Genomic DNA, 12,419 nt, shown 5'->3' on the forward strand with positions numbered 1-12,419 from the left:
AGCTGTTGTTTTTTTCCAAGATCTCGGGCAGGAAGAGAGTTTTGATATGTGGGATGGATATGCCAGGGGCTGAACCTAGAACCTTCTGCATACATCAGCAGAGCTGAAAACGGCAATTAACTAAAACCGGCAGCAAACAATTAAAACTATCATCAAAAAAGCAAAGGGAGGGAGGATGAAAGCCAATTAAAATCCTCTTTTCTTGTTGCAAGAGATTCCCATGAATTCTTGCCTGTTTATTAACTGCATTTATAATCCATTTTACCATTGAGACTTGAGGCAGATTAATCAATAAAAGGCTACAGGCTTAGTATAGTGCTGGGGGGCTGAGATTCTACGGCCGGGGCCACCACCGAGAAAGCCCTTTTTGTCACGGCCACTTGCCTCAACTCTGAAGGTGGAGGGATACTAAGAGAGGGTTAAAGAGGATGCTACCAGTGCCCAGGTAGGTACTATAAGGCAGTGGGCAGCCTTCGAGTTCCTTGGCTGTGGCTCTGTAGTCTCAGAGCCAAGCTACAAGTGATGCCTGACACAGGTTGGACACTTGTCAGCTTCCCTCAAGTTTTGGTGGGAAATGTAGGCATCCAGGTCTTGCAGCTGTAATGGCGAGCCAAGCTGTAAAACCAGGACGCCTACATTTCCCATCAAAACTTGAGGGAAGCTGACAAGTGTCCAACCTGTGCAAGGCGTCACTTGTAGCTTGGCTCTCAGGCAGAGAAAAGGTCCTTCTTAAGCCCCGTGGCACAGAGTGGCAAGTGGCAGTACTGCAGCCTGAGCTCTGCTCACGACCTGAGTTTGATCCCGGCGGAAGCCGAGTTCAGGTAGCCGGCTCAAGGTTGACTCAGCCTTCCATCCTTCCGAGGTCGATAAAATGAGTACCCAGTTTCCTGGGAGTAAATGCAGATGACTGGGGAAGGCAATGGCAAACCACCCCGTAAAAAGTCTGCCAAGAAAACGTCGTGGTGCAACGTCCCCCCATGGGTCAGTAATGACTCGGTGCTTGCACAGGGGACTACCTTTACCTTTAACCCCTGGTAACTCTTAACTCTTAAAAGGAGACAGGGACTGAATCCAGTTCTACTAAGCCACGGCCCCTCCTGATATTCCATGGCCACGTTCTACAGATTCTTCTGATCTTTGCGTCGTCTATTGAGGCTCAAGCAGGAAACGGCATTATTACCCCATGCTATAGAAAAATGACACTGGTTACTTGTTTCCTGGCACAACTCCAAGGCGATAGTTTTGACATTTATAGGCTTCAGCCATTGGGTCCAAGGCATTTTTTTCTCATCTGAACCTTCCAGCTCTCTTAGATCGGTCTTGTTCTCATGATTTCATTATTGCATCCCGGGTCGTTGCAATATGTGCGCAGCTGTTTTAATGATTATTTGTTGGAATTTTTATTGTTATGCTACCATGTTGTATTTTTATATTCTGGTTGCAATCCGCTCTGAGCCCACTTGCAGGGTGAGCGGACTATAAACCCAATAAATAAATAAATAAGTGCAGGATTAGCATCCACCATGAGAAAAACAGATGAAGTAGCCTTCTTAAGAATGTGGCATTCCCTCCTTACTTACTGAGAGCCAATGTGGTGTGGTGGTTAGAGCACTGGACTAGGAGCTAGGAAACCAAGGTTTGAATCCCCACTCGGCCACAGAAAATCACTGAGTGACCTTGGGCCACTCGTACGGGCTTATGCCTAATCTACTTCACAGGGTTATAGGAGGATAAAATGAGAAAAGAATGATTTACGTTCTGTTTCAGCAATTCTTCAACTCTGTATTGGTTCCTTGCTAATGTTGCGTCTTTGTAAAATCCTATGACGTTGTTGTGGAAATGACCTTGATACTGTATGGAAATATCCTCGATATTGATTGTACTAATCTCATGCTATGTAATCCGCCTTGAGTCTCAGTGAGAAAGGCGGATTATAAATCACATGAATGAATGAATGAATGAATGAATGAATGAATGAATGAATGAATGAATGAATGAATGAATGAATGAAAATGAATGAATGAATGCCACTTGGGGTTCTCATGGGGAAGAAAGGTGGGGTATAAATAAATACTTGGGGTGGCCATCTGTCACCCTTCATTTCCCTCTTTCCAAGGGAAGGGGGGAACTCCTTTTTGCTAGCCTTTTAAGTATCACAGTTTTTAAAAAACTCTTTTGCAAAAAGTCTTAAGAGAAATAATTCTGATGTGTTTCACACAAGGTTTTCCAAAGATCTCCTGCTGCTTTTACTGTTGCAATTCCCCTCCCCTACTCTGGGTGTTGTTTGGAGTCTATGACATTCGGGGGGCACCTTGTTTTATGTCACAAGCCACTCTGAAAGCTGAAGCCAGAAAGTGAAGGAAAGATTTGACAGAACTACAGAGCAAGTACCTGGTGTGATCACACAGCATGCCAAGGTATTACAGACCAATGTTGTGGGTAGGAAGAGTTTGTCTGAGACTGATGATTTCTTCATCAGCTACTCCTACGGGAAGATGACAGTTTGGAAAAATTTAACTAGACTGTCTGCAATTTCTACCGCACCATCAACATGAGCCTGGATCAGCCCATGTCAGCGTTCTGGCCTCCACCGTGCAACTATGGGATGGACATACAATCACCACTTTACGCCATAAACCAAAACCCAAATCCAAGCTACACTTTTTATTAAGACTGACCAAAGTACAACCTGTTGTACAAGCTTGCAAGTTCCTCAGAACTCTTCCTTAGGCACAGAGTTCTGAACCACTCAAAAACTTGCAGTGTTGTGTTATTTCGGTTGGTAACAGAGAAGGTACGGCACGGGTTTTGTTGCGGGATTTTACTACGGACTGTCATGGCTACCCGCTTTTGCAGACTAATTACACCAGAAAGCTACTGACTGCTTCATGAATCGGCGCAAAGCACGTCACGTCATCCTCCATGCCCCTGAGGATGGCCTATATTTATTTTATTTATTTATGACATTTATAGTCCGCCTTTCTCACCGAGACTCAAGGCGGATTACATAGTGTGAGATTAGTACAATCAGTAGCAAGGACAAGGGCAGGCATTTTCATACAGTGTCAAAGACATTTCCGTAAACAGTATCATAGGGTAAATGCATAAAAGTTTACAAAGACATAGCATTAGCAAGGATCCAATACGGGGTTGAAGAATTGCTGAAACAGAATATAATCAATTCTAGGACTGACATTAGGCTATGGACTGCAGGAAATCTGTAGTTCTGTTTCTACCACTGACTATCACATCACTACCTCCCCCTGCCAACACCACTACTCCCCTAGAAATTAGCCAGGGATTCTTACATTCAAACAACACCCAACTGTCTCCTTGAATAAGAAATTCCAGGGTGTATCCGTCACACCCTTTGGGGACATTACCCAACCTGTTGCATGATGCTCAGGTGGAGTTCCAGGGAACTCTTGAACATGATTCCTTGCTGTCAGGTGGGTACTAGAGGGGTGGATCGGAGACTCCGAAATCAGTTTCTGATCTCTTTCCAATTCCCTTTTGTGTGACGTGGGACCCACAGGAAGAACTAAGGTGTGTGGGGGGGGGAGGCAAGTATCGTGAGTCCTTGAGCAAGCACAAACTTATAAGACAGAGGCAGTCTAAAAATGTAATTGTTTTGAACAGCTTAAAACATGCAGGACAGTAATCTTTTATACTATCAATGTGGTCAACAACCATAAACTTTTCCCGGTAACTGTTGGCCCAAACTTCCAGCACAAAGCAGGGCACCTCTTTTCTACAAGCATATCACAGCAAATTTGGGAGTGGGAGATACCTTGTACCGTTCCAGATTGGGAAAGCATAGGGTGCTCTTCACCGAAGTCCTCTGATATACAAAGTGAACTGGGGAAGGGGGTTCCATCTCTTCCGCGAGAAGCTGCCCGATACCAAGTCAGACCGTAGGCCCACTGAGCTCAGTACTGTCCACTCCAACTGGCAGGTGTTCTCTGGGGTCTGGGGCACAGAAAGCCTTCCCCCTACAACTGCTACCTGAGATCCCTTTTCAGCTGAAGATGCCAGGAATTGAACTTTGTGACAATAGCAACGATGTATGAACTCACGGATATCTCACGTTAATTTACAAATTGAACTTTGGCAGCCACGGCAGGGCAGAAAGGCGACATACAAATTTCGTAAATCAATCAAATTTGAGACTCTCTCAGTACAGGCACACAGGGCCGGTGACAGAGTTTCCGACGCCTGAGGCCGAGGGCAGCTTCAGGGCTGTTGCTACCCCCGTGAGCGTGCACAAAGCGCACGCTCACACCCAGACTGCGTGATGATGTCACGGCATGTGACATCATCACGCAGCATGCCACTGCGAGCCGGCCCCATTGGCACAGCAGGCAGCTGGGATGGCACGCGGGTGGCCTCCCAGCCCTCCCGCTCAGTTGCCCCACGCCGCCCCAGCCACCTGCTGCGCCTGGGCCGCAGCTGTGTGCAGGCGGTGACAGCAGCAGCACAGGGCAACTGAGCAGAAGGGCTGGGAGGTTGCCCGCTCAGACTGCCCCACACTGCCGCCAGCAGCATGCGCTTCCGACTGGGCGCAGCAGCTGTGGGTCAGGCGCAGCAGGCAGCCGAGGCGGCGTGTGGGCGGCTTCCCAGCCCTTCTGCTCAGCCACCAGCACTGCCACTGCCAGCTCCGCGGTGTGCACCCCTGCCCCTGGCGCCCCCTCCAGCACCTCAGCGCTCAGGGCAGTTGCTGGCCCTGCCTCCATGGACGCGCCGGCCCTGCAGGCACATACCCTTTCATCAACCCATAGTTTTACTGTGCCGGGCTTTGGAGTTGCCCGGAAACAGGAGACATTTAATTTCTTTGGATAGTTTCAGGTAAGCAGCTGTACTGCTTACCTGAAACTATCTTGCAGAGCAAGATTCGAGTCCAGTAGCACCTTAAAGACCAGCTGGATTTCCCGTGTATAAACTTTCAAGGAGAAATTCTCCCATCTTTTAATCAAGCTGATTTTACATTGTACCGCTGCATCCTGACTCTCTTTCCCCCACAACACTTTTTTCCACCTCCTGACCAGGATAAGGGCTCAGAGATCTCCATTCCTACTTTTATGTGACAAAGGTAACTTTGACTCTCAAATGCTCATGCCGTGGAAATTTTCTTGGTCTTTAAGGTGCTACAGGACGCGTATCTTCCCTGCTCCTTTGGAGTGGGCCCAAAGATTTGTATAAAGCAAGAGACGGATCCCCTTCCACTTCTCAGATTCTCTGAGCACGCTTTCAGGGGAAAGGTAGAGATCTTGGCAACGACAAACAGCAGCCAGCTATCCAAGCCATCCACAATTTGTGGACTTCTGGACTCATTAGGAGGAGGATTAGGAGGACAAGCCGCAACCTGCAAGAGATATCGTGCACGAGCAGCGGTAGCACGCTCTCTCACTGCACCAGAATTCTTTGGGCCACAAGCTGTCCACGTCATCCAGGTCTTGCTTGAGATCACACCTTGAGAAATGGTACTAGAAGAAAGAGGCTTGGGGGGGAAAAAACACTGAAAAGGTAAGCGTGATCCAGTCTGCTTTTATTGAAATGGTTGCAGATTATTAAGACGAAAGCTGCCCGGTACGTCTAAGTTAAGGGGAAATTCCTGCTAGGATTGGAGCGGGGAGGGTTCCGTTCAGGAACACCAGCCCTTGAACTCGCACTCGGATCTCGGAAAATACACGCACCAATGCAGCATTCACTCACTCTCACACACAGCTTCGTTGAGGGATCTTGCCCCCTTATTCCCAGTGCAAAGACTTTCCCACTTTCTCACAGCCCCTTGCTTCCAGATCCTGAAACCTCAGCAAGGCGGAGGCTGTGAGCCAAACTGTGGGGCTGGGGCCGAGTCTGCGGTGTGACGTTCTCCGTTTGCGGAAAGAGCGGCCCCAATTCTTGCCAAGGATGCTGACAGTTCTCTGCCGAGCCTGCAGCCAAAACCAGCGGAGCAAGCACCAAGAAAGAGCTGGCGTCGGCGTCCCCCGCAGCCCGTCTTGGCTAGAGAGGGGCAGGCCCGAGCTGGAGCCAGAGGCAGGCAAGTCCAAACATTGTCAGGTTCTCAAGGGCGCAGGGGTGGGCTTAGACTTCTTGGACGTGTGCTGGGAGACCAGCCGACGTGGGTGGAGGAGGAGGAGCAGGCCTGTGAGAAGAATGAGAAAGGAGACGGCGTTACACAAGAGGGTGAACATGTTGGGATAGGTCCAGGGAGGTAGCCACGTCGGTCTGCAGTAGAACAGCAGGATTTGAGTCCAGCGGCACCTTAGAGACCAAGATTTCCAGGGTGTAAGCTTTTGAGCGTTAGGGCTCCCTTCTTCAGAGAAAACTCTTGAAAGCTTACACCCTGAAAATCTTGTTGGTCTCCAAGGTGCCGCTGGTCTTGGGATAGTTTTTTAAAATTTTATTTAATTGTATTTATAATCCGCTCTTCCCGCAGCCGGCTCAGAGCGGAGCACAACATAAAAATACCTGTAATACGGATTACTTAAAAACAGCAGCGTACACAACCCGCTGAAACAAAACCTGTGAGGCCAGGTGGCCAGCTGCAGATGGACAGTAAAGGCAGGAGGCTGGCTAGGTGGCCCGTCCGCCTCAGCCATCAAATGCCTGGTGGAACATCTCTGTCTTGCAGGCCCGGTGGGAAGATAGCAAATCCTGCCAGGCCCGGGTCTCCCCAGACAGAGAGTTCCACCCGGACCGAGAAAGCCTGGGTTTTCTCCCGTTTAAAAAAGGCCTAATTATTAAAAAAAGAATTTGCCAAGCTTGTTCCAAATAACATGCAACTGCCCGACCCACTAGCTTCTGTCACCCCATTAACAAGCCCCGCCCTTACAATAGCCCCACCCACTTTCTAAAAAACTCTGCCGGTGCTATGAGCATGCTTTGTACTTTAGTGACATTATTAGAAGACGACTCACTGGAAAAGTGGAAGGCAGTAGGAAAAGAAAACAGCCTAAAATGAGATGGCTTGACTCAATAAGAGAAGCCATGCCCTCCAGTTTAAGAGCCTTGCTCAGGTCTTGCAACGATAGAACGTTTTGGAGGTCGTTCATTCACAGGGCTGCCGTAAGTCAGAAGTGGCTTGACTGTACATAACACACAACATATGGGGCTGTCCTTGAAGACACCCCAGAAGCTTCCCATTAGCAGAGAAAGCAGCCCCCCCTGCCTATCTACAGAGCTTAGATGTTCTGTATCCATAATACAGATTCTAGTTTGTTTCTAAGCTCAATTCCAGGTGCCGGTTTTTGCCTATAAAACCTCTTCTTGACCTGGAGGCTCACATCTCTGAAGGACCACCTGTCCCTCTACCGCCAGAACTTCTCTCATCAGCTTCCTCTCTAGTCCTCCACCCACATTCTGCCTCTACCCATTCCCAAGCCTTTTTGACTGAGGACTCCATACTGTGGAAAGGAGTCCCCAAGGTGGATTGGAAAGCACCAACTCAGACTGACTTCCGTACTCTCTGCAAGCTTCATTTTCAGCTGGGTCGCTCCTATGGGGCATTTGTCTTAAACGAAGTATGAACTGAGTTATGCTTTTCGGTTCAATTTTTTAGGGGCAAGCCAATAGTCTATTCCTAAGTAGCAGTTTTTCGGGAATTTTGTGAATGCTGGCTTGTAATTTTCAGGTCCTGTTTCAATTGCAACACCTGACCTTGCAGTCGTGTTTCGTAAGATGCCTTCGGGTAAAACAGGAAAGATGGAATATAAATCTTCTAAATTGAAATAAATAAATCAAAACAGTCAACACAGTGCTGGCCCTTAACTGAAATCCAAAAAGACAAGAACACAATCCAGGTAATATTTTTTATTAGGCCCAACCCAAAGACGCATAACAGTGTGCAAACCTCCAAGTCCAGCAGAACTCTTCATCAGGACAGAAGTCACAAAACAAAAAAAGGGGGGCATAAAGCAGATTTTCCAACCCACACTTGTAAATTCGGACCACGATTTTAAATTGTTTAAATTTAAAAATTCATGGTTTCAAATTCAGGTCATGGTTTCAAAATAATTAAACACCATAGCAACAATTCCCCATAAGGTCCTTAATTTCCCTCTTAAATCAGGGACATTAAGACTTGTTGCTATGGAGTTTAATTGATTTATTACCTCTGGCTTTTATGGTTCCTGGCCTGCAGTAGCTTGAAATCTCATTCTTTGTCTGCCTCTAAGGTGCACCAAATAACGGCATGCTACGGTCTTTAAAAAAAACCTAAGAACTAAAAAAAAATCTGCTTTCCACCACTCTTTTATTTTGTAACATCTGATTGGTTGAAGAGTTCTGGTGAACGTGGAACCTCACACACTATTATGTGTCATGGAGATATTAAATGAATTATTTTCTTGGCTTCTACTTCTGGCTATAAAAAGTCGTCTCCTTAATCAAAAGACAGGACTTTAACATACCACAAAATCCTAAAATAATCCTGTTCGGCCTCTTAAGGATTAGAGAATGGTTATTGCAATTTTTTAAAATATATATTTATATATATATATATAAAAGCTCTAAGAAACTGACTATCAAGAGATTGGTAAAAAAATCTGGCAGTTTGCTAAACTGTTCAAATTAAGCAAAAATCGTCTGGTTTTAACATTCAGTAGACAACAAAAGGCTATTTTTGTAATTAGCTGGAAATCTCTTCTGGATTTTTGAAAGAGAGGACAACTAAATACTGATGTACATGTTTTTAAAAACAACATTAGTAATACTAGATAGCTGGTCTGTTCTTTTTAAGTGCGCTGGATGTAGGATTGTAGCTCATTTTGCCTCTTTATCTAATCTCTTTACTATGTTTTTTGATTTAAAAATAAAATTAACCCCCTCTATCCCTACTACACATCCTTCTATTTTGAGAAGCTGGGATATTTGTGAACATTCCATGACATCACAGCACAGAGTATCTGCTGTTCCAATGGGCTATGTTTATTCCCCCCCCCCAAAAAAATACAAGAGCCTTGCAAATCATACAAAAGAAATTCAAGAGGCTGTCACGAGGGGTAAAAACTAGCTACTCTGAAGTCGTCAGTGAGGGGGCAGACGTGTTACACAAGGCTATAGCATTTCCTTCTCCAACAGTAATCAATCGAAGCCACTCACTGTAATGGGATCGAATAAATACAGCTGATTGCCTTCCAATGGCCCCAAAGGGAGGGGCAATGGCTGAGCACTTGGATCACTCCCTTTTCATGCAGGAGGTCCTGAGTTCGATTTCTATCTGCTCCAAGGATCACAAATAAAGTCAAGAAGAATCCGTCTGTGATCTCAGACGTGCTGGCAGTCAGATAATCTGACCTGGTAGAAAGTAAGATTTACAGGTTTTCCTCCCTCCCTCCAAAGATGCCTGCCATGTCAGCCTTAACAGGCCGGGGTGACCAAGAGACCATGCTGACAGTTTTCGATAAACCAGACAGTAAATAACGTGACCGACTAAAGCTGAGATCCAGGAGAGAGAAACTGTTTTGCTCAACCGCCTGGCTTCCACTGCCATCAGCGAATGCATATGTATGATCTCGCATGCATCTCCACGGCGCTGCAGTCTAGGATCCTAGCAGGGCGCAGTCAATCACCAACATTTATATGTAAATAAGTGACCGACAAAACAGAGATAATTTTAAGCCTATTTAGCTAAACGATTTGGGCTTCTGCCTCTCGTCAGCCGACACGGTTGGGTTTCATACCACGCCGTTGGGTGCCGAAGATGTATCTGCTATATGCGTGTAAAGGAGTTTTGAAAGAGATGGAAAGCATACGTAGATGGTTTTTTCAATCTGGGGTGGGGGGTAGAACTGTACAATCTGCTTCGGAGGTACCATTGTGCCTGCTGCTATTGACTTACTTCATTGACATGAATTGCTGTCCGCCTTCCTCACTGAGACTCAAGGCGGATTATGCAGCGCGAAGTCAGTACAGTCAATTTCAATGACATTTCAATAAACAGTTAACAGGGTCTATAAATGCAGATTTGCAAAGCTTTTCAACTAGCAGGAACCCGATACAGAGTTGAAGCAGTGCTTGAGAAGGACAGGGACTTCTCTGTGGTGGCACCGCATCGTGGAACCCACCACCACTTCTGGCGATTCCTTTATGAAATTTTAGGCACCGGATTGCTAAAAACAGTAATCTTTTAAAAATTCACCCAAGGATTGGTGATTTAATTTGTCATCGACTGGGACCCCTGGTGGGAGAGGTGACAGCTGCTGGACCACACTTCTCTCCAGCTCAAACGGAGAATTCTCTCCCAGCAAGGAAGATTTGTATGGCATTTTCAAGTCGTTTATATTGCTTTTTGATTCCTGTGAGCTCCTTTGGGAGCCAATTTTAGGCTGAAAAGCCAGATTTTTAAAAGCATAATAAATCTGGTCTTTCTTTCAAGGGAACTGGCCACCGTTTCTGACTTCGCTGCATTGATTTGATGAATGGTTTGACCTGCTGGGAACGTATTTATGGCGCCCGCCTTCTATTTCTTGTCTTGCAAAAGGTGTCCAAGCCTTTCGGCACTTGATCTGCTGGGAACGTTTTCAGATTTGCATTGTGGAAATTTTACTGGCAGGGAATCCACTGTTTGGCTGTGTGCAAAGAATGAGCTTTGCCCTTGTTTAACTGGATAAGGATTTTTAGAAAAAAACTGTTACTGCGTGTTCGTTCAGTGTGCACGTTTATCTGCTCTCTGATCATCTTGGCTATGAGGTACAGCAATAATTTAAATCAGTACACATTCCCAAAAATTCTCATTTCTCATGTCCAAGGATTGAATGTCCCCTTCCCCCTGGAAGTATTTGCATGCAGAAAGGCTATAATCAGGGCTTTTCTTCTGGGAAAAGAGGTGGTGGAACTCAGTGGGTTGCCCTCTGAGAAAATGGTCACATGGCTGGTGGCCCCGCTCCCTGATCTCCAGACAGAGGGGAGTTTAGATTGCCCTCCACACCACTCAGCGGCGCGGAGGGCAATCTAAACTCCCCTCTGTCTGGAGATCAGGGGGCGGGGCCACCAGCCATGTGACCATTTTCAAGAGGTGCCGGAACTCCGTTCCACCACATTCCAGCTGAAAAAAAGCCCTGGCTATAATCATCTCAATTAAAACATCTGGGAGCTTATTCAGAGAGCAGAGAGGAGCGGCGGAAGTGTGCTAAACCTCTAAGTCAATGGATCAAAACCATTTTCTGCTAGGTTGGATCTCAGAAACGCAGGTTCAAATCTCCACTCCGCCACAGAAGCTTGCGGGTGAACTTGGGACAGCCACATACTCTAAAGCCTAACCTACCTCTCAGGTGCAGAGGAGTTAGCCATGTTAGTCTGTGGTAGCAAAATCAAAAAGAGTCCAGTAGCACCTTTAAGACTAACCAATTTTATTGTAGCATAAGCTTTCGAGAATCAAGTTCTCTTTGTCAGGCTACAAGTTCTCTTCGTCTCTGTATCAGGCATCTGACGAAGAGAACTTGATTCTCGAAAGCTTATGCTACAATAAAATTGGTTAGTCTTAAAGGTGCTACTGGATTCTTTTTGATTTTGCTACCTCTCAGGGTTGTTGTAAGTATAATATGGAGGAGAATGAGATAAGCTGTGGAGGAGACAGGCAAGGTATAAATGAAGTAAAGAAATTATTCCACTGCAATGGCTGAAATGGGTGGGAAGTCTGTAAGTCTGCCTTTTCTTGTAGCGTTCCAGGGGTGAGCATTCTTCTTCGTTGGTTTTTCCTGCCAGCAAAGATTTCTGCTTCCGAAGGCAACGGTTTCCTTAATGTAGGGGATGGAACTGGATTCACTAGGATGTGAGCCACACTAGAGGAAAGATGCTTGTCGTCAACCCTGGAGGGCATAGCTTCGAATCCAGTTGCTTCATCGCCCGCACATCTTCAGGAGACAGCCGCCTTCAGAAGACACCAAGGTACGGCGAAGCCCTGAGGCGCGAAATGAAACATCCCTTGCCCAGCTTGGCAACATAATCGGGATTTGGAGAATGAGGTGCCCCAACATCTGGTGGGAAAATAGCCGCATACTTTCATGGCCGGTTCAGCCGTCACAAGCAGAAAGCCAATCCAGTTATGTTTTTCTTTTAGATGTCCATAACCTCTCTGATTTAGAAAGATTTCAGGGTGTTTTTTAAAAATTCAGTCCTGAGGGCTAATTTAAAGCCTAAGAGGGATTCTAGACATACATACTGTACAACTCAAGACCATAGCCTGGAACAGCTCTCTGTCTTGCAGTTCTTTTTTAAAAATTAATTTTATTTCACAATTTTACATATAGAATAAGAAATTCCTAGCCTATTATTCTATAACATGCAATTATTTTCTTCACTTAAATTCCCTATTACATTATTATCTAGTTAAATAAGTCCTAAAATTTCTTCAGGATTGAGATTACCCCAACAATGAGAGCCAGTTTGGTGTAGTGGTTAAGAGCGGCAGGACTCTA

At 45.9% G+C, this 12,419-nt stretch overlaps 1 protein-coding gene across 1 annotated transcript in view; it reads right to left on the reverse strand.

Moving 5' to 3' along the window:
- Positions 1–5,524: 5,524 nt before the first annotated feature.
- ADAM15 (ADAM metallopeptidase domain 15) overlaps positions 5,525–12,419 on the reverse strand; it is a 76,163-nt gene continuing 69,268 nt past the window's right edge. Inside the window, exon 26 of the mRNA XM_054973245.1 lies at positions 5,525–6,145. Coding sequence (XP_054829220.1) covers positions 6,085–6,145 — 61 coding nt within the window. The 3' untranslated portion in view covers positions 5,525–6,084. The remainder of the gene's footprint in view (positions 6,146–12,419) is intronic.

The sequence above is a fragment of the Eublepharis macularius genome, chromosome 1 (assembly GCF_028583425.1).
Source record: "Eublepharis macularius isolate TG4126 chromosome 1, MPM_Emac_v1.0, whole genome shotgun sequence".
NCBI classification, from domain to species: domain Eukaryota; kingdom Metazoa; phylum Chordata; class Lepidosauria; order Squamata; family Eublepharidae; genus Eublepharis; species Eublepharis macularius.